Here is a 21,966-nt window from a genome sequence, read left to right as displayed (position 1 = left end):
CAAAGAACACATTAACTACAGCACAAGAACAGGCCCTTCGGCCCTCCAAACCTGCGCCGACCGTGCTGCCCGCCTGACCTAAAACCGTCGACACTCCGGGTCCGTATCCCTCTTTTCCCATCTTGTTCATGTCATTATCAAGCACCCCTTAAACGTCACTATCGTTCCTGCTTCCACACCTCCTCCGGCAGCGAGTTCCAGGCACCCACTGCCCTCTGTGTAAAAAAACGTCCATCGCACATCTCCGCTAAACTTGGCCCCTCGCGTCATAAACATATGCCCCCAAGTAACTGATCTTCCACCCTGGGAAAAACATTCTAACAATCCACTCTTCCATGCCCGTAATAATTTTGTAGACTTATATCATGTCAACCCTCAACATCCGTTGTTCCAGTGAGAACAAAACAAATTCCTCCAACCTCTCCTATTAACTAATGCCCCCATACCAGGCAATGTTCTGGTAAATCTCTTCTGCAACCCCTCCAAAGCGTCCACATCCTTCTGGTAGTGTGGCGGCAAGAATTGGACACGATATTCGAAGTGTGGCCTAACTAAGCTGCAGCATTACTTGCCTATTTTTATACTCAATGCCACGGCCGATGAAGGCAAGCATGCCGTATGCATTCTTCGCTACCTTCTCGACCTGCGTTGCCACTGTCAGTGACCTGTGGACCTGTATACACAGATACCTCTGTCTTTAAATACTCTTTTTTTTAAATTAGAGTACCCAATTTTTGTTTTTCCAAGTAAGGGACTTGGCCAATCGACCTAACCTGCACATCGTTAGGTTGTGGGGGTGAAACCCATGCAGGCATGGGGAGAATGTGCAAACTCCACACGGACAGTGGCCCAGGGCCGGGATTCGAACCCTGGACCTCAGCACCACACTCCCCGAGCTATCCACTGCGTCACATGTCTGTCAATACTCTTAATGGTTCTGCCATTTACACTACATTCCCCACCCGTATTAGACCTTCCAAAATGCATTTCCTCACATTTATCCAGATTAAACTCCATCTTGCATCTCTCCTCCCAAGTCTCCAACCGATCTATACCTGATGTACCTCTGACAGTTCACATCGCTATCCGCAATTCCACCAACCTTTGCGTCGCCCGCAAACTTACTCATCAGAAAGTCACATTTTGTTTGAAATCATTTATAGATATTGTAAAAAGCAAGGGTCATACACTGATCCCTGAGAAACACCTATAGTCACAAGTCTCCATTCAGAAAAACACCCTACCACTGCTACCCTCTGCCTTCTATGACAGAGCCAGTTCTGTATCCTTCTTGCCAGCTCACCTCTGATCCCATGTGACTTGATCTTCTGTACCAGCCTGCCATGAGGGACCTTGTCAAAGGACTGTGGACAACATCAAGCACTTTTGTCACTTCCTCGAGAAACTCGATCAAGTTAGTGAGGCACGACTTCCCCTTCACAAAACCTTGCTGCCTCACTCTGAAACGCCCAATCACTTCCAAAAAGGACTGAATGCTGTCTAGACGAATCCTCTTCAATAATTTCCCTCCCTCTGACCTAAGGATCACCAGCCTGTAATTTCCTTGATTATCCCCGGTAAAAAAAAGAATTCTGGCCTGGTTGGCAACATGCCAAAGAATTAAACAATCAAAAATAAATTAAGTAACTGCAGATTGGCCCCGTCTCCAGAGAGATGGTCCGAACGAGGAACTGGAAGACTAAAAGTGGAAGTATCAATCCCCCCAGGATGAGAACAAGAGGTGAAAAGCGTTTCTTCTTTTCTCCAGCTGGGAGTTGGAAACTCTTCTTTATCAGCCCAGCTGCGGTTTGGAACCAGTTCACTTTAAGATGAGAGTTGATATCAGAAAGGAACAGCTTCCTCCTTTTGCCCCTCTGCTGTTTCCTGAAGTCACAAGATAGCCAGTCAACCGCTGCACATGTTTCCGTTTAGATTTACACTTCTGAGTTGGACTCTTGCAGACTCAATTCCACACTTCCTCCTACTTGGTTGCGCTGTGAATCATTGGCCTGAGTGTCTTATTTCTCATTCCCAGCCTGACAGGGTAGTGTGATGCCACATTCTCGCCTCTGCTGCTAGTGGAGACCACGAAAAAGGAACGGAAACCTTTTTGAAGAAGTTCTCTCTCTGCTCTGAAAAAACCTACTCACCCCGTCTAAACTCCTGGGGGACACTTTGTTAAATAACTGTCACCATCTGTTCAGACAGCAGCATCTCACAGGAATAGCGACTGCAACTTTATGCAAGTGTGGGGTATAAGGTAATACACTGCTCCCCCTCTATCTCCTTCAGGCCCCCTGTCCTCGCTGTCCCAGGCCGGAATCGGAATCGATCACTGGGAGCAAGACGAGATAGAGGCAGGAGTCTCTATGGATCGCCCCTGGTCTTTTCTTCTCATTTGTAAGTATCAGTATGTCAGTGGCGGCTAAGGAGTTTTCACAGTAACTTCATTGTTACTACTGATGTAACAAGCCGACTGATATATTTATTGATGGAGCGTTTGATCACAAGATATACTGAGTAATTCTGTCCATGGAATCTTTGCGTTCATTAACAGAGGGATTGAATTGCGTTCATTAACAGAGGGATTGAATTGCGTTCATTAACAGAGGGATTGAATTGCGTTCATTAACAGAGGGATTGAATTGCGTTCATTAACAGAGGGATTGAATTGCGTTCATTAACAGAGGGATTGAATTGTGTTCATTAACAGAGGGATTGAATTGCGTTCATTAACAGAGGGATTGAATTGCGTTCATTAACAGAGGGATTGAATTGCGTTCATTAACAGAGGGATTGAATTGCGTTCATTAACAGAGGGATTGAATTGTGTTCATTAACAGAGGGATTGAATTTAAGAGCCGTGAGGTGATGATGCAGCTGTACAAAACTTTGGTAAGGCCACATTTGGAGTACTGTGTACAGTTCTGGTCGCCTCATTTTAGGAAGGATGTGGAAGCTCTGGAAAAGGTGCAAAGAAGATTTACCAGGATGTTGCCTGGAATGGAGAGTAGGTCTTACAAGGAAAGGTTGAGGGTGCTCGGCCTTTTCTCATTAGAGCGGAGAAGGATGAGGGGCGACTTGATAGAGGTTTATAAGATGATCAGGGGAATAGATAGAGTAGACAGTCAGAGACTTTTTCCCCAGGTGGAACACACCATTACAAGGGGACATAAATTTAAGGTGAAAGGTGGAAGATATAGGAGGGACATCAGAGGTAGGTTCTTTACCCAGAGAGTAGTGGGGGCATGGAATGCACTGCCTGTGGAAGTAGATGAGTCGGAAACATTAGGGACCTTCAAGCAGCTGTTGGATAGGTACATGGATTACGGGAAAATGATATAGTGTAGATTTATTTGTTCTTAAGGGCAGCACGGTAGCATTGTGGATAGCACAATTGCTTCACAGATCCATGGTCCCAGGTTCAATTCCGGCTTGGGTCATTGTCTGTGCGGAGTCTGCACGTCCTCCCCGTGTCTGCGTGGGTTTCCTCCGGGTGCTCCGGTTTCCTCCCACAGTCCAAAGATGTGCGGGTTAGGTGAATTGGCCAATGATAAATTGCCCTTAATGTCCAAATTGCCCTTGGTGTTGGGTGGAGGTGTTGAGTTTGGGTAGGGTGCTCTTTCCAAGAGCTGGTGCAGACTCAAAGGGCCGAATGGCCTCCTTCTGCACTGTAAATTCAATGATAATCTATGATTAATCTAGGACAAAGGTTCGGCACAACATCGTGGGCCGAGGGGCCTGTTCTGTGCTGTATTTTCTATGTTCTATGTTCTATGTACACATATGTTCACAGACACATACATAACCACACACTCTCTTGTACTGATATGTTTTCACACACACATTGTCGCCTTTCACTCAATCTCTCACACGGGGAGACAGTAGCGCAGTGGTATTATAACTGGAATAGTAATACAGAGAACCGGAGGGGGAATTACAAGCACACCTATTCTCTCTGTCTGTCTAACAGACATGCACCGAGAAACGCTCCCTCACACGAACACATATTCTCTCACCCAATTCATCACTCACATGCAGCCAAACACTCCCGCTTTCCTCCCACACGCACTTCACATACACCTTCATATGCATTCGCTCTCTCCACCACATACTCTCTCCCCCACATACTGTCTGTCACATACACTCTCTCCCACACACTCTCTCCCACACACAGTCTCTCGTAGAGGTGACACACACAGTCACACGCAGAGTCACACACTCTCTCCCCCACATACTCACTCCTTCACACACTCTTTCTCACACAGTTTCTCTCATAGCGTGCCACACACAGTCACACACATAGTCACACACTCTCTCGACAACATTCCCACATACTGTCTCTCACACACACACATACCACCTCCCACCACATTCTCCCCCCACACTCTCTCGCACACATTCCAACGCATCACACACTCTCTCCCACACACACTACCACAGAGTCTCATACACGCAGTCAAACTCTCTCCCGCTCTGCCCCCACACACAATCTCTCTCGCATAAACACACCCTCACACACATTCTCTCCCCCACACAGTAACACACACACAGTCACACATTCTTTCCCCCACATGCTCCCTCTCACACACTCCCACACTCTCTGTGATTGTGTGTATAAGAGAGGGAATCTGTCTGGAGTCATTTGTATGTGTGTTTATATATAGGTATGTATGTACAGGTGTGAACTTGTGTGTGTGAGTCTGTTTATGTGTGTATTTGTGCTAGTGTGCGTGTGATTATATTTAAGGAATGAGACAGCCTGCAAAGGATCCCGAGCAGGATTAGCTGTGAACCGGCATCGTATTGTTTAAGGGCAGCCCATACATTATAGCAAAAGGCCCAGGGTAGGCATTCATTAGCAGAAAGGTATTCTTCTATTTGACAATTCCTGTGCTTATATTCCATTGACATTGCTTCCAGTGGTAGCTGAAGCTACAGATATCTGACGTGTGCGAGTGACCGCTGCTTCTAGTACTGAATTGAAATTAGAGGACTTCTCCAAATGGAGGCTAAATGTGACAAGAGATTGCTCCAGAGGTAGAGACGAGTCAATCCACACGTGAACAGCGAGGGTGGATTAATGTTTGAACAGGAAACTTTGCACCCTCGACACACGTCGTTCACACGATAACAATGACAGAACGTTAGAAAGAGGTGGGGGATGGAATTACAGGTAAAACACAGCTTGTAGTAATCGGTAGCAGTGAAGAGATGTGCTGCGGTACCCTCAAGAACTGATGGCCATAGATATGGAAGTCATAGACTTTTCCAAATACCCACATAACTTTCCACCTATCTACCGCCTCTTCCCAACACCCACCTAACGTCAAATATGCACCCATCTTTCCAAATAGCTACCTAACATTCCACCTATGTACCCATCTTTTCAAATACCCACCTAACTTTCCACTGAAACACCCACCTTTACAAATAATTACCTAACTTTCCACCAATAAAACCACTTTCCAAACATCATCCTAACTATTCACCTATCTACCTCCCTTTCCAAACACCTACCTCAATTTCCATCTATACACCCATCTATCCAAATAACCGCCTCATTTTCCACCTATACGCTCATCTATCCAAATACCCATCTAACTTTCCACGTTTACACCCATCTATCCAAATACCCATCTAACTTTCCACCTATACACCCATCTAACCAAATAATCATCTAACTTTCCACCTATACACCCATCTATCCAAATAACCATCTAACTTTCCACCTATACACCCATCTATCCAAATACCCATCTAACTTCTCCACCTATACACCCATCTATTCAAATACCCATCTAACTTTCCAAATGTACACCCATCTATCCAATTAACCATCTAACTTTCCACCTATACACCCATCAAACCAAATTCCCATCTAACTTTCCACCTATACACCCATCTAACCAAATAACCATCTAACTGTCCACCTATACACCCATCTAACCAAATACCCATCTAACCTTCCAACTATACACCCATCTATCCAAATACCCATCTAACTTTCCACCTATACACCCATCTAACCAAGTAACCATCTAACATTGTACCTATACACCCATCTATCCAAATACCCATCTACCTTTCCACCTATACATCCATCTATCCAAATACTCATCTAACGTTCCACCTAAACACCCATCTACCCAAATACCCATCTAACTTTCTACCTATACACCCATCTAACCAAATACCCATCTAACTTTCCACCGATACACCCATCTATCCAAATACCTATCTAACTTTCCACCTATACACCGATCTATCCAAATACCCATCTAACTTTCCACCTATACACCCATCTATCCAAATACCCATCTAACTTTACACCTATACACCAATCTAACCAAATACCCATCTAACTTTCCACCAACACACCCATCTATCCAAATACCCATCTAACTTTCAACCTATACACCCATCTATCCAAATACACATCTAACTTTCCACCTATAGACCCATCTATCCAAATACTCATCTAAATTTCAACCTATACACCCATCTATCCAAATACCCATCTAACTTTCCACCTATACACCCATCTATCCAAATACCAATCTAACTTTCCACCGATACACCGTCTATCCAAATACCCATCTAACGTTCCACCTCTACACTCATCTATCCAAATACCCATCTAACTTTCCACCTATACACCAATCTATCCAAATACCCATCTAAATTTCCACCTATAGACCCATCTATCCAAATACCCATCTAACTTTCCACCTATACACCCATCTAACCAAATACCCATCTAACCTTCCACCTATACACCCATCTATCCAAATACCCATTTAACTTTCCACCTATACACCCATCTATCCAAATATCCATCTAACTTTCCACCTATACATCCATCTACCCAAATACCCATCTAACTTTCCACCTATACATCCATCTATCCAAATAACCATCTAACTTTCCACCTATACACCAATCTATCCAAATACCCATCTACCTTTCCACCTATGCACCCATCTATCCAAATACACATCTAACTTTCCACCTATACACCCATCTATCCACATACCCATCTAACTTTCCACCTATACATCCATCTAACCAAATACCCATCTAACTTTCCACCTGTACACCCACCTAACCAAATAATCATCTAACGTTCCACCTAAACACCCATCTATCCAAATACCCATCTAACTTTCTACCTATACACCCATCTAACCAAATACCCATCTAACTTTCCACCTATACACCCATCTATCCAAATACCCATCTAACTTTCCACCTAGACATCCATCTATCCAAATACCCATCTAACTTTCCACCAATACACCCATCTATCCAAATAATCATCTAACTTTCCACCTATACACCCATCTATCCAAATACCCATCTAACTTTCCACCTAGACATCCATCTATCCAAATACCCATCTAACTTCTCCACCTATACACCCATCTATTCAAATACCCATCTAACTTTCCAAATGTACACCCATCTATCCAAATAACCATCTAACTTTCCACCTATACACACGTCTAACCAAATACCCATCTAACTTTCCACCTATACACCCATCTAACCAAATAACCATCTAACTGTCCACCTATACACCCATCTAACCAAATACCCATCTAACCTTCCAACTATGCACCCATCTATCCAAATACCCATCTACCTTTCCACCTATAAACCCATCTAACCAAGTAACCAACTAACATTGTACCTATACACCCATCTATCCAAATACCCATCTACCTTTCCACCTATACATCCATCTATCCAAATACTCATCTAACGTTCCACCTAAACACCCATCTATCCAAATACCCATCTAACATTCTACCGATACACCCATCTAACCAAATACCCATCTAACTTTCCACCTATACACCCATTTATCCAAATACCCATCTAACTTTCCACCTATACACCCATCTAACCAAAAACACATCTAACTTTCCACCTATACACCCATCTATCCAAATACCCATCTAACTTTCAACCTATCCACCCATCTATCCAAATACCCATCTAACTTTCCACCTATACACCCATCTATCCAAATACCCATCTAAATTTCAACCAATACACCCATCTATCCAAATACCCATCTAACTTTCCACCTATACACCCATCTATCCAAATACCAATCTAACTTTCCACCTATACACCGTCTATCCAAAGACCCATCTAACTTTCCACCTATACACTCATCTATCCAAATACCCATCTAACTTTCCACCTATAGACCCATCTATCCAAAGACCCATCTAACTTTCCACCTATACACCCATCTATCCAAATACCCATGTAACTTTCCACCTATACACCCATCTAACCAAATATCCATCTAACCTTCCACCTATACACCCATCTAACCAAATACCCAACTAACTTTCCACCTATACACCCATCTATCCAAATACCCATCTAACTTTCCACCTATACACCCATCTATCCAAATACCCATCTAACTTTCCACCTATACACCCATGTAACCAAATACCCATCTAACTTTCCACCTATACACCCATCTAGCCAAATACCCATATAACTTTCCACCTATACACCCATCTATCCAAATACCCATCTAACTTTCCACCTATACACCCATCTAATCAAATACCCATCTAACTTTCCACCTCTACACCCATCTATCCAAATACCCATCTAACTTTCCACCTCTACACCCATCTAACCAAATACCCATCTAACTTACCACCTATACACCCATCTATCCAAATACCCATCTAACTTTCCACCTATACACCCATCTAACCAAATATCCATCTAACTTTCCACCTATACACCCATCTATCCAAATACCCATCTAACCTTCCACCTCTTCACCCATCTATCCACATTCCCATCTAACATTCCACCTATACACCCATCTAACCAAATACCCATCTAACTTTCCACCTCTTCACCCATCTATCCACATTCCCATCTAACATTCCACCTATAGACCCATCTAACCAAATATCCATCTATCTTTCCATCTATACACCCATCTATCCAAATAACCACCTAACCTTCCACCTATACACCCATCTAACCAAATACCCACCTAACTTTCCACCTGTACACCCATCTATCCAAATAACCATCTAACCTTCCACCTATACATCCATCTAACCAAATACCCATCTAACTTTCCACCTGTACACCCACCTAACCAAATAATCATCTAACGCTCCACCTAAACACCCATCTATCCAAATACCCATCTAACTTTCTACCTATACACCCATCTAACCAAATACCCATCTAACTTTCCACCTATACACCAATCTATCCAAATACCCATCTACCTTTCCACCTATGCACCCATCTATCCAAATACACATCTAACTTTCCACCTATACACCCATCTATCCACATACCCATCTAACTTTCCACCTATACATCCATCTAACCAAATACCCATCTAACTTTCCACCTGTACACCCACCTAACCAAATAATCATCTAACGTTCCACCTAAACACCCATCTATCCAAATACCCATCTAACTTTCTACCTATACACCCATCTAACCAAATACCCATCTAACTTTCCACCTATACACCCATCTATCCAAATACCCATCTAACTTTCCACCTAGACATCCATCTATCCAAATACCCATCTAACATTCCACCAATACACCCATCTATCCAAATAATCATCTAACTTTCCACCTATACACCCATCTATCCAAATACCCATCTAACTTTCCACCTAGACATCCATCTATCCAAATACCCATCTAACTTCTCCACCTATACACCCATCTATTCAAATACCCATCTAACTTTCCAAATGTACACCCATCTATCCAAATAACCATCTAACTTTCCACCTATACACACGTCTAACCAAATACCCATCTAACTTTCCACCTATACACCCATCTAACCAAATAACCATCTAACTGTCCACCTATACACCCATCTAACCAAATACCCATCTAACCTTCCAACTATGCACCCATCTATCCAAATACCCATCTACCTTTCCACCTATAAACCCATCTAACCAAGTAACCAACTAACATTGTACCTATACACCCATCTATCCAAATACCCATCTACCTTTCCACCTATACATCCATCTATCCAAATACTCATCTAACGTTCCACCTAAACACCCATCTATCCAAATACCCATCTAACATTCTACCGATACACCCATCTAACCAAATACCCATCTAACTTTCCACCTATACACCCATTTATCCAAATACCCATCTAACTTTCCACCTATACACCCATCTAACCAAAAACACATCTAACTTTCCACCTATACACCCATCTATCCAAATACCCATCTAACTTTCAACCTATCCACCCATCTATCCAAATACCCATCTAACTTTCCACCTATACACCCATCTATCCAAATACCCATCTAAATTTCAACCAATACACCCATCTATCCAAATACCCATCTAACTTTCCACCTATACACCCATCTATCCAAATACCAATCTAACTTTCCACCTATACACCGTCTATCCAAAGACCCATCTAACTTTCCACCTATACACTCATCTATCCAAATACCCATCTAACTTTCCACCTATAGACCCATCTATCCAAAGACCCATCTAACTTTCCACCTATACACCCATCTATCCAAATACCCATGTAACTTTCCACCTATACACCCATCTAACCAAATATCCATCTAACCTTCCACCTATACACCCATCTAACCAAATACCCAACTAACTTTCCACCTATACACCCATCTATCCAAATACCCATCTAACTTTCCACCTATACACCCATCTATCCAAATACCCATCTAACTTTCCACCTATACACCCATGTAACCAAATACCCATCTAACTTTCCACCTATACACCCATCTAGCCAAATACCCATATAACTTTCCACCTATACACCCATCTATCCAAATACCCATCTAACTTTCCACCTATACACCCATCTAATCAAATACCCATCTAACTTTCCACCTCTACACCCATCTATCCAAATACCCATCTAACTTTCCACCTCTACACCCATCTAACCAAATACCCATCTAACTTACCACCTATACACCCATCTATCCAAATACCCATCTAACTTTCCACCTATACACCCATCTAACCAAATATCCATCTAACTTTCCACCTATACACCCATCTATCCAAATACCCATCTAACCTTCCACCTCTTCACCCATCTATCCACATTCCCATCTAACATTCCACCTATACACCCATCTAACCAAATACCCATCTAACTTTCCACCTCTTCACCCATCTATCCACATTCCCATCTAACATTCCACCTATAGACCCATCTAACCAAATATCCATCTATCTTTCCATCTATACACCCATCTATCCAAATAACCACCTAACCTTCCACCTATACACCCATCTAACCAAATACCCACCTAACTTTCCACCTGTACACCCATCTATCCAAATAACCATCTAACCTTCCACCTATACATCCATCTAACCAAATACCCATCTAACTTTCCACCTGTACACCCACCTAACCAAATAATCATCTAACGCTCCACCTAAACACCCATCTATCCAAATACCCATCTAACTTTCTACCTATACACCCATCTAACCAAATACCCATCTAACTTTCCACCTATACACCCATCTATCCAAATACCCATCTAACTTTCCACCTAGACATCCATCTATCCAAATACCCATCTAACTTTCCACCAATACACCCATCTATCCAAATAATCATCTAACTTTCCACCTATACACCCATCTATCCAAATACCCATCTAACTTTCCACCTAGACATCCATCTATCCAAATACCCATCTAACCTCTCCACCTACACACCCATCTATTCAAATACCCATCTAACTTTCCAAATGTACACCCATCTATCCAAATAACCATCTAACTTTCCACCTATACACACGTCTAACCAAATACCCATCTAACTTTCCACCTATACACCCATCTAACCAAATAACCATCTAACTGTCCACCTATACACCCATCTAACCAAATACCCATCTAACCTTCCAACTATGCACCCATCTATCCAAATACCCATCTACCTTTCCACCTATAAACCCATCTAACCAAGTAACCAACTAACATTGTACCTATACACCCATCTATCCAAATACCCATCTACCTTTCCACCTATACATCCATCTATCCAAATACTCATCTAACGTTCCACCTAAACACCCATCTATCCAAATACCCATCTAACATTCTACCGATACACCCATCTAACCAAATACCCATCTAACTTTCCACCTATACACCCATTTATCCAAATACCCATCTAACTTTCCACCTATACACCCATCTAACCAAAAACACATCTAACTTTCCACCTATACACCCATCTATCCAAATACCCATCTAACTTTCAACCTATCCACCCATCTATCCAAATACCCATCTAACTTTCCACCTATACACCCATCTATCCAAATACCCATCTAAATTTCAACCAATACACCCATCTATCCAAATACCCATCTAACTTTCCACCTATACACCCATCTATCCAAATACCAATCTAACTTTCCCTCTATACACCGTCTATCCAAATACCCATCTAACTTTCCACCTATACACTCATCTATCCAAATACCCATCTAACTTTCCACCTATAGACCCATCTATCCAAAGACCCATCTAACTTTCCACCTATACACCCATCTATCCAAATACCCATGTAACTTTCCACCTATACACCCATCTAACCAAATATCCATCTAACCTTCCACCTATACACCCATCTAACCAAATACCCATCTAACTTTCCACCTATACACCCATCTATCCAAATACCCATCTAACTTTCCACCTATACACCCATCTATCCAAATACCCATCTAACTTTCCACCTATACACCCATCTTACCAAATAACCATCTAACTTTCCACCTATACACCCATCTAGCCAAATACCCATATAACCTTCCACCTATACACCCATCTATCCAAATACCCATCTAACTTTCCACCTATACACCCATCTAATCAAATACCCATCTAACTTTCCACCTCTACACCCATCTATCCAAATACCCATCTAACTTTCCACCTCTACACCCATCTAACCAAATACCCATCTAACTTACCACCTATACACCCATCTATCCAAATACCCATCTAACTTTCCACCTATACACCCATCTAACCAAATATCCATCTAACTTTCCACCTATACACCCATCTATCCAAATACCCATCTAACCTTCCACCTCTTCACCCATCTATCCACATTCCCATCTAACATTCCACCTATACACCCATCTAACCAAATACCCATCTAACTTTCCACCTCTTCACCCATCTATCCACATTCCCATCTAACATTCCACCTATAGACCCATCTAACCAAATATCCATCTATCTTTCCACCTATACACCCATCTATCCAAATAACCATCTAACCTTCCACCTATACACCCATCTAACTAAATACCCACCTAACTTTCCACCTGTACACCCATCTATCCAAATAACCATCTAACCTTCCACCTATACACCCATCTAACCAAATACCCACCTAACTTTCCACCTGTACACCCATCTATCCAAATAACCATCTAACCTTCCACCTATACACCCATCTAACCAAATACCCACCTAACTTTCCACCTATACACCCATCTAACCAAATAACCATCTAACCTTCCACCTATACACCCATCTAACCAAATACCCACCTAACTTTCCACCTGTACATCCATCTATCCAAATACCCATCTTAACTTTCCACCTATACACCCATCTAACCAAATAACCATCTAACTTTCCACCTATACATCCATCTATCCAAATACCCATCTAACTTTCCATTTAAACACCCACCTTTCCAAATGCCTACATAACTACCTACCCACCTAATGGGCGGCACGGTAGCACAGTGGTTAGCAATGCTGCCTTACAACGCCAAATACGCGGGTTTGATTCCCGGCTTCAGGAACTGTCTGTGCGGAGTATGCACGTTCTCCCCGTCTGCATGGATTTCCTCTTGGTGCTCCGGTTTTCCTCCCAAATGTCCCAATATACCTGCTTGTTAGATTAATTGGATATTCTGAGTTCTCCCTCAGTGTATCCGAACAGGATTTGGTGTGTGGTGATGAATGGATTTTCACAGCAAATCCATGACTTAACTTCATAAGTACGCCTTCTTATGACACTAATACAGGTTATAGATTAAATTAACTTTCCACCTATATATCTACATTTTCAAATACCTATTTAACTTTCCACCTGTCCACCCACCTTTCCAAACACCGAGCCAACGTTCCACAGATATAACTATTCCAAATGCCTGCCTACCTTTGCACTGATATACCTAACTTTCCGGGTGTCTGACGATCTTTCCACTTCCCTATCTCCCGTTACAGCCACAAATTCATAAGTATAATGCTCGGAAGCTACCGCCATCGAATCCTGGAGGTGTGGGGGTCGGTGTTATTGAGGTGTCGGGTACCTCTTCGTCCGGATTAGGGCCTGCAGAACGTCACACTTGCATCCAGTCTGGTCTCTGCATTCTTTAAACAAATATCACCTCCAAGTAAACACCGCGTCCAGAGCTTCAATGGGCCGACAGTGTTTTCCTCAAATGTCAGCCAGGCGGAGTGCATTTCCCGTACCAGCCTCCCCGAACAGGCGCCGGAATGTGGCGACTAGGGGCTTTTCACAGTAACTTCATTTGAAGCCTACTTGTGACAATAAGCTATTTTCATATTTTCATATTTCATTTCTTTTTTAGCAAACTCTTTCTGAGATTGAACATAATCCACTGCCGACAGCCACAGTTTAGGGCGGATGTCAGGTGAATGGGGAGGGTTCAGAATGTTTCGAAGGTTGGGGGTTGGGAGTTCGAGTTTTAGTTTGGGAAAGCTGAAATTGCTCTACTTGAAAAAAATGGGCTGAAGATAGATTTGACAGAAGTGTGCAAAAGTATAAGAAGTTTGGTTGAGGTAGACGAAGAAAATATGTTAAATGCTGAAGACACAAGGACCAGATTCTCAGTAAAAGGTACCGCGCGATTCCGAGTTTTTAATTCATTGAGTTTAGTAACCTGCAACTCACTGCACACGAGGCTGGTAGATGGGGATGTCATGGATGATGCTGAAAGGAAATTGAATGGGCCCTTGAAGAAAATACTCCTACATTTCGCTGGGGCGAGTGACTGGGGGAAAAGGAATGAATTGGGTCTCTCTATGAAGTCCCATCCTGGGCTCAGTGACCGAAAATGGCATTGTTCTCTCCCAGAAATGACTATGTACCTCTTTGATTCAAAACACACTGCCCTCATTAACTCCCTCCACTGCTACCAGAGAACGCAATTGAATTATTAAACCTTAATTTGTCTCAAAATCAAATCCTTGCAGACTACAATTTGAAACATGGGACAATTCATTTTGTCTGGATGAATGACTCTTAAACTGGCCCACACTCCCCGCCCACATCACCCAACCCTCGACCCCCACAAATAAGAATTTGACTCGCCGTTCGTTATTATATTCACATGAGCTTTTCAACATTTGAAAATCTCCTTTTTTTCCGGCATCATTATGATGTGTGGCAGAAACCTTAAGAGTTTTGACAAGCAACCAGATCTGGGCGTACACGTCAACTGGCCAACGAAAGTGGTAACGCTGTTGTAGAATGTAGTCAAGAAGGCATACGGCATACATGCCTTCATCGAACTGGACTTCCTTATAATAATTTGCAGGTTGCAGCTGTCTAGATCCTGAGTTAGGCCACTCTTTGGATTTGGTGTTCAATACTGTCGCCACACTACCAGAAGGATGCGGAGGCTTTGGTGAGGGTACAGCATAGGTATACCAATGTGTTGCCTGGTTATGGAGGGCGTTAGCTATGAGGAGAGGTTTGATGAACTAGGTTTCTTCTCACTGGCCCGATGGAGGTTGATGGGGGACCTGATGAAGATAACAAATTTTTGAAGGGCATGCACAGAGTCAGAAGCTTTTTAACCAGGGTGGAAGAGTCAATTACTAGGGGAGATAGGTTTAAGGTGCGACCGGCAAGGCTTAGAGCAGATGTGCGAGGGAAGTGCTTTCCACAGAGGGTAGTGGGTACCTGGAACTCACTGCGGGAGGACGTGGTAGGAGCACGTACGATAGTGACGTTGAAGGGGCGACTTGACAAACACAAGAATTGATGGGAATAGAGGGATACGGACACCAGAAATGTAGAATATTTTAGGCATGACGGGCAGCATGGCCAGCGCAGGCTTGAAGGGCCGAATGGCCTGTTCCTATGCTGTACTTTTCTTTGCCCTTTGTATGCGGAAAACGGAAATTTCACGATTCCTCTTTGATCCCTCAACAGCGAAAGTGCCCTTTCCATTCTCTATTCTAGATTGAGTCACTGCAGATCTTTAATTCCCTCCTGATATTAATCATCCTTTACAATGCCTCTTCATGTCCTGTTGACCGCAAAAATTGTCAGTTTTAATTTTCATTGCAAGGAAATGCAAAATATAGATTCAGAAAGTCAACCACAGGGATGTATCGATCAGTGAGTCATCTGGTTATTGGTGCTCATTAAAAGCCTCTCAAGCTCCCTTTTATTTTACTTCTCATCTTTGGGCACGAAGGTGCAAGTTGTCCTGGCCAATCTACCTAACCCAGATATCTTTGGACTGTGGGTCGAACGGGAGAACCCGGAAGAAACCCGTGCAGAGACGGCAATAACGTGCAAACAAATCACAGACAGTGACCCAAACCGGGTATCGAACCTGAGACCCTGGTGCTGCGAGGCAACAGTGCTAAACACTGTGCCACCGTGGAGTACCAACCTTCTGCCTTGTGATGTAACTGGTCTGTACATCAGCTACCCGTTGTTTGAAGGCCTAATATTATCCCTTTACTCTTTTATAATAATGAGAATAATAATAATCTTTACTTTCACAAGTAGGTTTACATTAACACTGCAATGAAGTTACTGTGAAAAAGCCCTCGTCGCCACATTCCGGCGCCTGTTCGGGTACACAGAGGGAGAATTCAGAATGTCCAATTCACCCAACAAGCACGTGTTTGCGGACTTGTGGGAACAAACCGGAGCACCCGGAGGAAACCCACGCAGACACGGGGAGAAGGTGCAGACTCCGCACAGACTGTGACCAAAGCCGGGAATCAAACCCGGGACCCTGGCGCTGTGAAGCAACAGTGATAATCACTATGCTAGAGTGCCGCCCTTGTGGCTGTTCCTTGCATTTTATCTGGGACAGATTCTTGTTCTAACCATTGTGATTAGCCCACATCCAATAATTATTCTCATCTTTGCTCTCAGTAAATAATGAACATATGATACAGTTGATGGAGGAGACCATTCGGCCCATAGGGCCTGGCGTTCCATTCAATGTGGTCATGGTTTAGCTAGATTTTGAACTCCATTTTCCCGCCCTCTACCCGTATCGCTTATTTTCCCAAAACGCCAATAATCTGCCTATCCCCGCCTGAAATCAATTCGGCAATGGAGATTTAACAACCTTCTGGAGCAGATAATTCTAAAGTTTCACAACCCTCTGCGTTAACTAATGCCTCCTTATCTCAATGCTACACGAACTGTGCTTCCTCCTGAGGCTGAGTCCCGTGTTCTCGATTACCCCACCAGAGGAAACAACAAGAGATACCCGATCATCATCGGAAGCTTAAATGTTTCAGTGAGGTGGCCTGTCATTCTACTAAACTTCATAGAATATTGTGCAATTTACTCAGCGTCACATGATACGGAAATCCACTCATCCATGGGTTAAGTTTCGTGAAACTTGGCTGTCCAGCCTCTAATGTAAGCAGACCTTTTCCGAATGATGAGTACTTCACATGGTACTCCAGAGACAACCTGGACCTGACTTTGTACAAATGTACCAAATCTTCTCTTGTCTTTTACTCAAATCCATTTAATCTCACGTGTTCCTTATCTAGAACGGTTCTAATGCTGAATATATTGTGATCATTGTTCCTCAGATTCCTTCCAGGTAATATATGCGACACTTGCCCCAATTTTTTACATGGGAATGGCTGTTTTTCTTTGTTTTATAACTTATTGTCACAAGTAGGCTTCAATGAAGTTACTGTGAAAAGCCCCTAGTCGGCACATTCCGGCACCTGTTGCAAGAGGCCGGTCCGGAAATTGAACCCACGCTGCTGGCATTGTTCTGCATCACAAGCCAGCTGTTTAGCCCAGTGTGCTAAACCAGCCCTAGCACTTGGCTGAAAACATGTTGGTCAACTAATGTCGCCACTGCTTTTGCTCCTGACTTTTCCAATGAAAAAAGAACAAAGAACGGTACAGCACAGGAGCAAGTCCTTCAGCCCTCCAAGCCCACGCCGAACATGACGCCCGCCTCACTTAAAACCTTCTAATCTTCCGGGGTCCGCATCCCCTTATTCCCATCTTATTCATGTATTTGTAAAGACGCCTCTTAAACGTCCCTTTCGTCCCTGCTTCCAACACGTCTCGAAAAGCGAGTTCCAGGCACCCCCTACCCTCTGTGTAAAAAACAACTTCTCTCGCACATCCCCTCTCAACTTTGCCATTCGCACTTTAAACCTCTATCTCCTTGTAATTAATTCTTCCACCCTGGTAAATGTTTTTGGGAGCATCCGCTCTGTCCCTCATACTTTTGTAGCATCTGTGGGGAAAGAACGGAGCTAATGTTTTGAGTCTAGAAGCGTCTTTGGCAAAGCTTATCCCCCCATTCCTCCCATCAGACTGGAACTGAAATTTCGGTATTTAGTCATCATAAACGCTTTCTTATTATAGAAACACCGACAATACCAGCTGGAGTAGGCCATTCAGTCCTTCTAGCCTGTTCCCTATATCCCACCAAGATTTAACCCTGCACAATTTCCTGTGTTTATCTCAACCAAATAGATGTAGGCCAATGTTAGCAAACTGCCAACGGGCTACCAGAGACCTGTTGCTATCGACGCGTTCTTATTGCATTATTTCTCAAAGGAACATTGAAGCAAAGGTTGTTAATTAGTCTGGCCTAATCTGCACGGTCATAAAATCGTCTGCTGCTACAAGAATTCCCCACTTTCCCCACGTCCCTTAATGTCATGGGTATCCACACATCCATCGAAATCCGACTCTGATTGATTGGCATTCAATATCCCTTGGGATGGAATGGGTGGGGGGATTCTAAAGATGCACCACCTTCTAAGTGAAAACATTCCTTCGCACCTCAGTATTAAATGACCTGCCCCTTATTTCGAGTGGTTTTGGACCCAGCCGCAAAAGCGAAAGGGGACGATGCGCATGTTCCCAGTCATGACATGTAAGAAGTTTTGACAATGAGCTCAGATCACCCAAGTACGCCAAAATACGCCTAATGTCTTGCAACCAAAGAATTGCGACAGTGCTGAAGGAGGCAATTCGGCCCATCGAGTCTGCACCGAACCTTTTAATGTGCGCCTTCCTCGGCCCACTCCAGCGCCCAATCGATAATTGCCTCTCAGAAGACAATCAGGTAATATAGTAAATACCAGAAAGCTTTAGAATACTGACAGGTAGAGGGATCTGAGTGCACTGGTCGACAGGTCACTGAATGTGTCAAGGCAGGTGGAGAAAGAAGTCCAGAAGGCATACGGCATGCTTGCCTTCATTGGCCCGGTCATTGAGTTTAATAATTGGCAAGTCATGTTGCAGCTGTGCAGAACCATAGTTAGGCCTCACTTGGAATATAGTGTTCAATTCTGGTGGCCACACTACCAGAAGGGTTAAGGCTTTGTAGAGGGTACAGAAGAGGTTTACCGGCATGTTGCCTAGTATGGAGGGTATTAGCTATGAGGGAGGTTGGATAAAACTGTTTTGTTCTCACTGGAACGACGGAAGTTGGGGGGCGACCTGATAGAAGTCTACAAAATTATGAAGGGCATGGACAGAGAGGATTGTCAGATGCTTTTTCACGGGTGGAAGTGTCAATTACGAGGGGGGCATAAGTTTAAAATGCACGTGGCAAACTTTAGAGGAAATGTGGGAAGGAAGATTTCTTACACAGATGGTAGTGGGGGCCTGGAACTCGCTGCCGGAGAAGGCAACATTGATGTTTAAGGAGCGTCTTGAAAATACATGAATAAGGTGGTAACAGCACCATTCCGATCCCTGAAATGTAAAATCTTTTAGGTTAGACGGACAGTGTGGTGGACGCAGGCTTGGGGGGCCGATGGGCCTTTCCTGTGCTGTACTGTTCTTGGGTTCATTTTCCTTTGTCATCCCAGGAGTCAGCCTGGTGAACCTGTCCAGCGCTCCCTCCAGGGCAGTCATGCGTTTCTGAGCGCATGAGAGCAAAACTGTCCACAATGCTCCATGTTTGGACTCGTCAACGTTTTGTACAATCGCAGCAGGAAACCTTTACTCCGGGCCCCAAATCCCTTTGCAATTAATATCAAAACTGCAAACACTTAACTTCCGATCAATGTACAAGTTCAAGTCAATAGTATATACAAAGACTAATCAGTGCGAAACATCACTGCACATTCTCCAATGTAAATCATTCAATATTCCCCTTTGTTTTCTGTCCTTGCGCCTGGCAGTTATGATCAAGCTCATTACCCTCATAAATACACTCAATCACCTCCTGGAAGAAAAATAAGTTTTTTTCACACATTCCCTATCTCTATCTCATGTGTCATTTCTGTGACTAACTTGTCTCTCAGTCCTTAACTTCCTCTCTCACTCAGTCTCTTTGGCCTTACTCTGCCCACCTCTCATACTACTGTAGACTGTGTCAGTGTATTGTCAAATGGTACCTTTGGGTATTGTTATCTCTCTCGCCCTCTTTGTCTCTCTCTCTCCGGGCGCTTTCTCTCTCTCTCTCTCTGTCTATCACTCTATCTAAGTATCTCTCCATCCATTCTCTCTCTCATACACAGACATACAATACTCACTGTATTCCGCGCACACAGGCACAGAGGCATCAATACTCTCTCTCTATCTCTCTCTCTCTCTTTCATACACACAAACAGCACTCACTCACGCTCACACGCACAGGCGTACAGACTGTCTATCTAGCTCTCGATCTCTCTATTCCATCCACACAAACAAGATTCACACTCGCGCGCATACACAGACACAGAGGCATTGATGCTCTCTCTCTCTCTATCTATCTCTCTATCTCTCTATCTCTCTCTCTCTGTTTCATTCACACACAGACAACCACGGTCAAAGGACCAGTTGTATTAATGCACTCCCCCCCCCCCCCCCACCCTCTCTCTCTGTATATATATATATATATATATATATCATTCATATACACAAACAGACAACGCTCATGGACGCAGGAACAGTGGCATTAATTCTCTCTTCATATCTATCTATCTATCTCTATCTATCGCTCCCCCTCTTTCATACACACACAGCCACAGACACACATGCTATTCTATTCAGCACGGTAGCATTGTGGATAGCACAATTGCTTCACAGCTCCAGGGTCCCAGGTTCGATTCCAGCTTGGGTCACTGTCTGTGCGGAGTCTGCACGTCCTCCCCGTGTGTGCGTGGGCTTCCTCCCACAGTCCAAAGATGTGCAGATTAGGTGGATTGGCCGTGATAAATTGCCCTTAGTGTCCAAAATTGCCCTTAGTGTTGGGTGGGGTTACTAGGTTATGGGGATAGGGTGGAGGTGTTAACCTTGGGTAGGGTGCTCTTTCCAAGAGCCGGTGCAGACTCGATGGGCCAAATGGCCTCCTTCTGCACTGTAAATTCTATGATTCTCAAGCTTTGATTAGTAAGTTTGCAGACGACACAAAGGTTGGTGGAATTGCGGATAGCGATGAGGACTGTCTGAGGATACAGCAGGATTTAGATTGTCTGGAGACTTGGGCGGAGAGATGGCAGATGGAGTTTAATCCGGACAAATGTGAGGTAATGCATTTTGGAAGGGCTAATGCAGGTAGGGAATATACAGTGAATGGTAGAACCCTCAAGAGTATTGAAAGTCAAAGAGATCTAGGAGTACAGGTCCACAGGTCATTGAAAGGGGCAACACAGGTGGAGAAGGTAG

At 43.5% G+C, this 21,966-nt stretch overlaps 1 protein-coding gene across 2 annotated transcripts in view; it reads left to right on the top strand.

The window, feature by feature from the left end:
* Positions 1–2,005: 2,005 nt before the first annotated feature.
* The window catches only part of LOC140405772 (Fc receptor-like protein 5), a 79,264-nt gene continuing 59,303 nt past the window's right edge, over positions 2,006–21,966 (top strand). Inside the window, exon 1 of one of the 2 annotated variants that reach the window (XM_072494206.1) lies at positions 2,006–2,400. In XM_072494206.1, coding sequence (XP_072350307.1) covers positions 2,370–2,400 — 31 coding nt within the window. In that variant the 5' untranslated portion in view covers positions 2,006–2,369. The remainder of the gene's footprint in view (positions 2,401–21,966) is intronic. The other variant, XM_072494208.1, reaches the window with a different exon arrangement.

Source organism: Scyliorhinus torazame, unplaced genomic scaffold (genome assembly GCF_047496885.1).
Source record: "Scyliorhinus torazame isolate Kashiwa2021f unplaced genomic scaffold, sScyTor2.1 scaffold_211, whole genome shotgun sequence".
NCBI lineage: Eukaryota > Metazoa > Chordata > Chondrichthyes > Carcharhiniformes > Scyliorhinidae > Scyliorhinus > Scyliorhinus torazame.
This window is presented reverse-complemented; position numbering and strand designations above follow the sequence as displayed.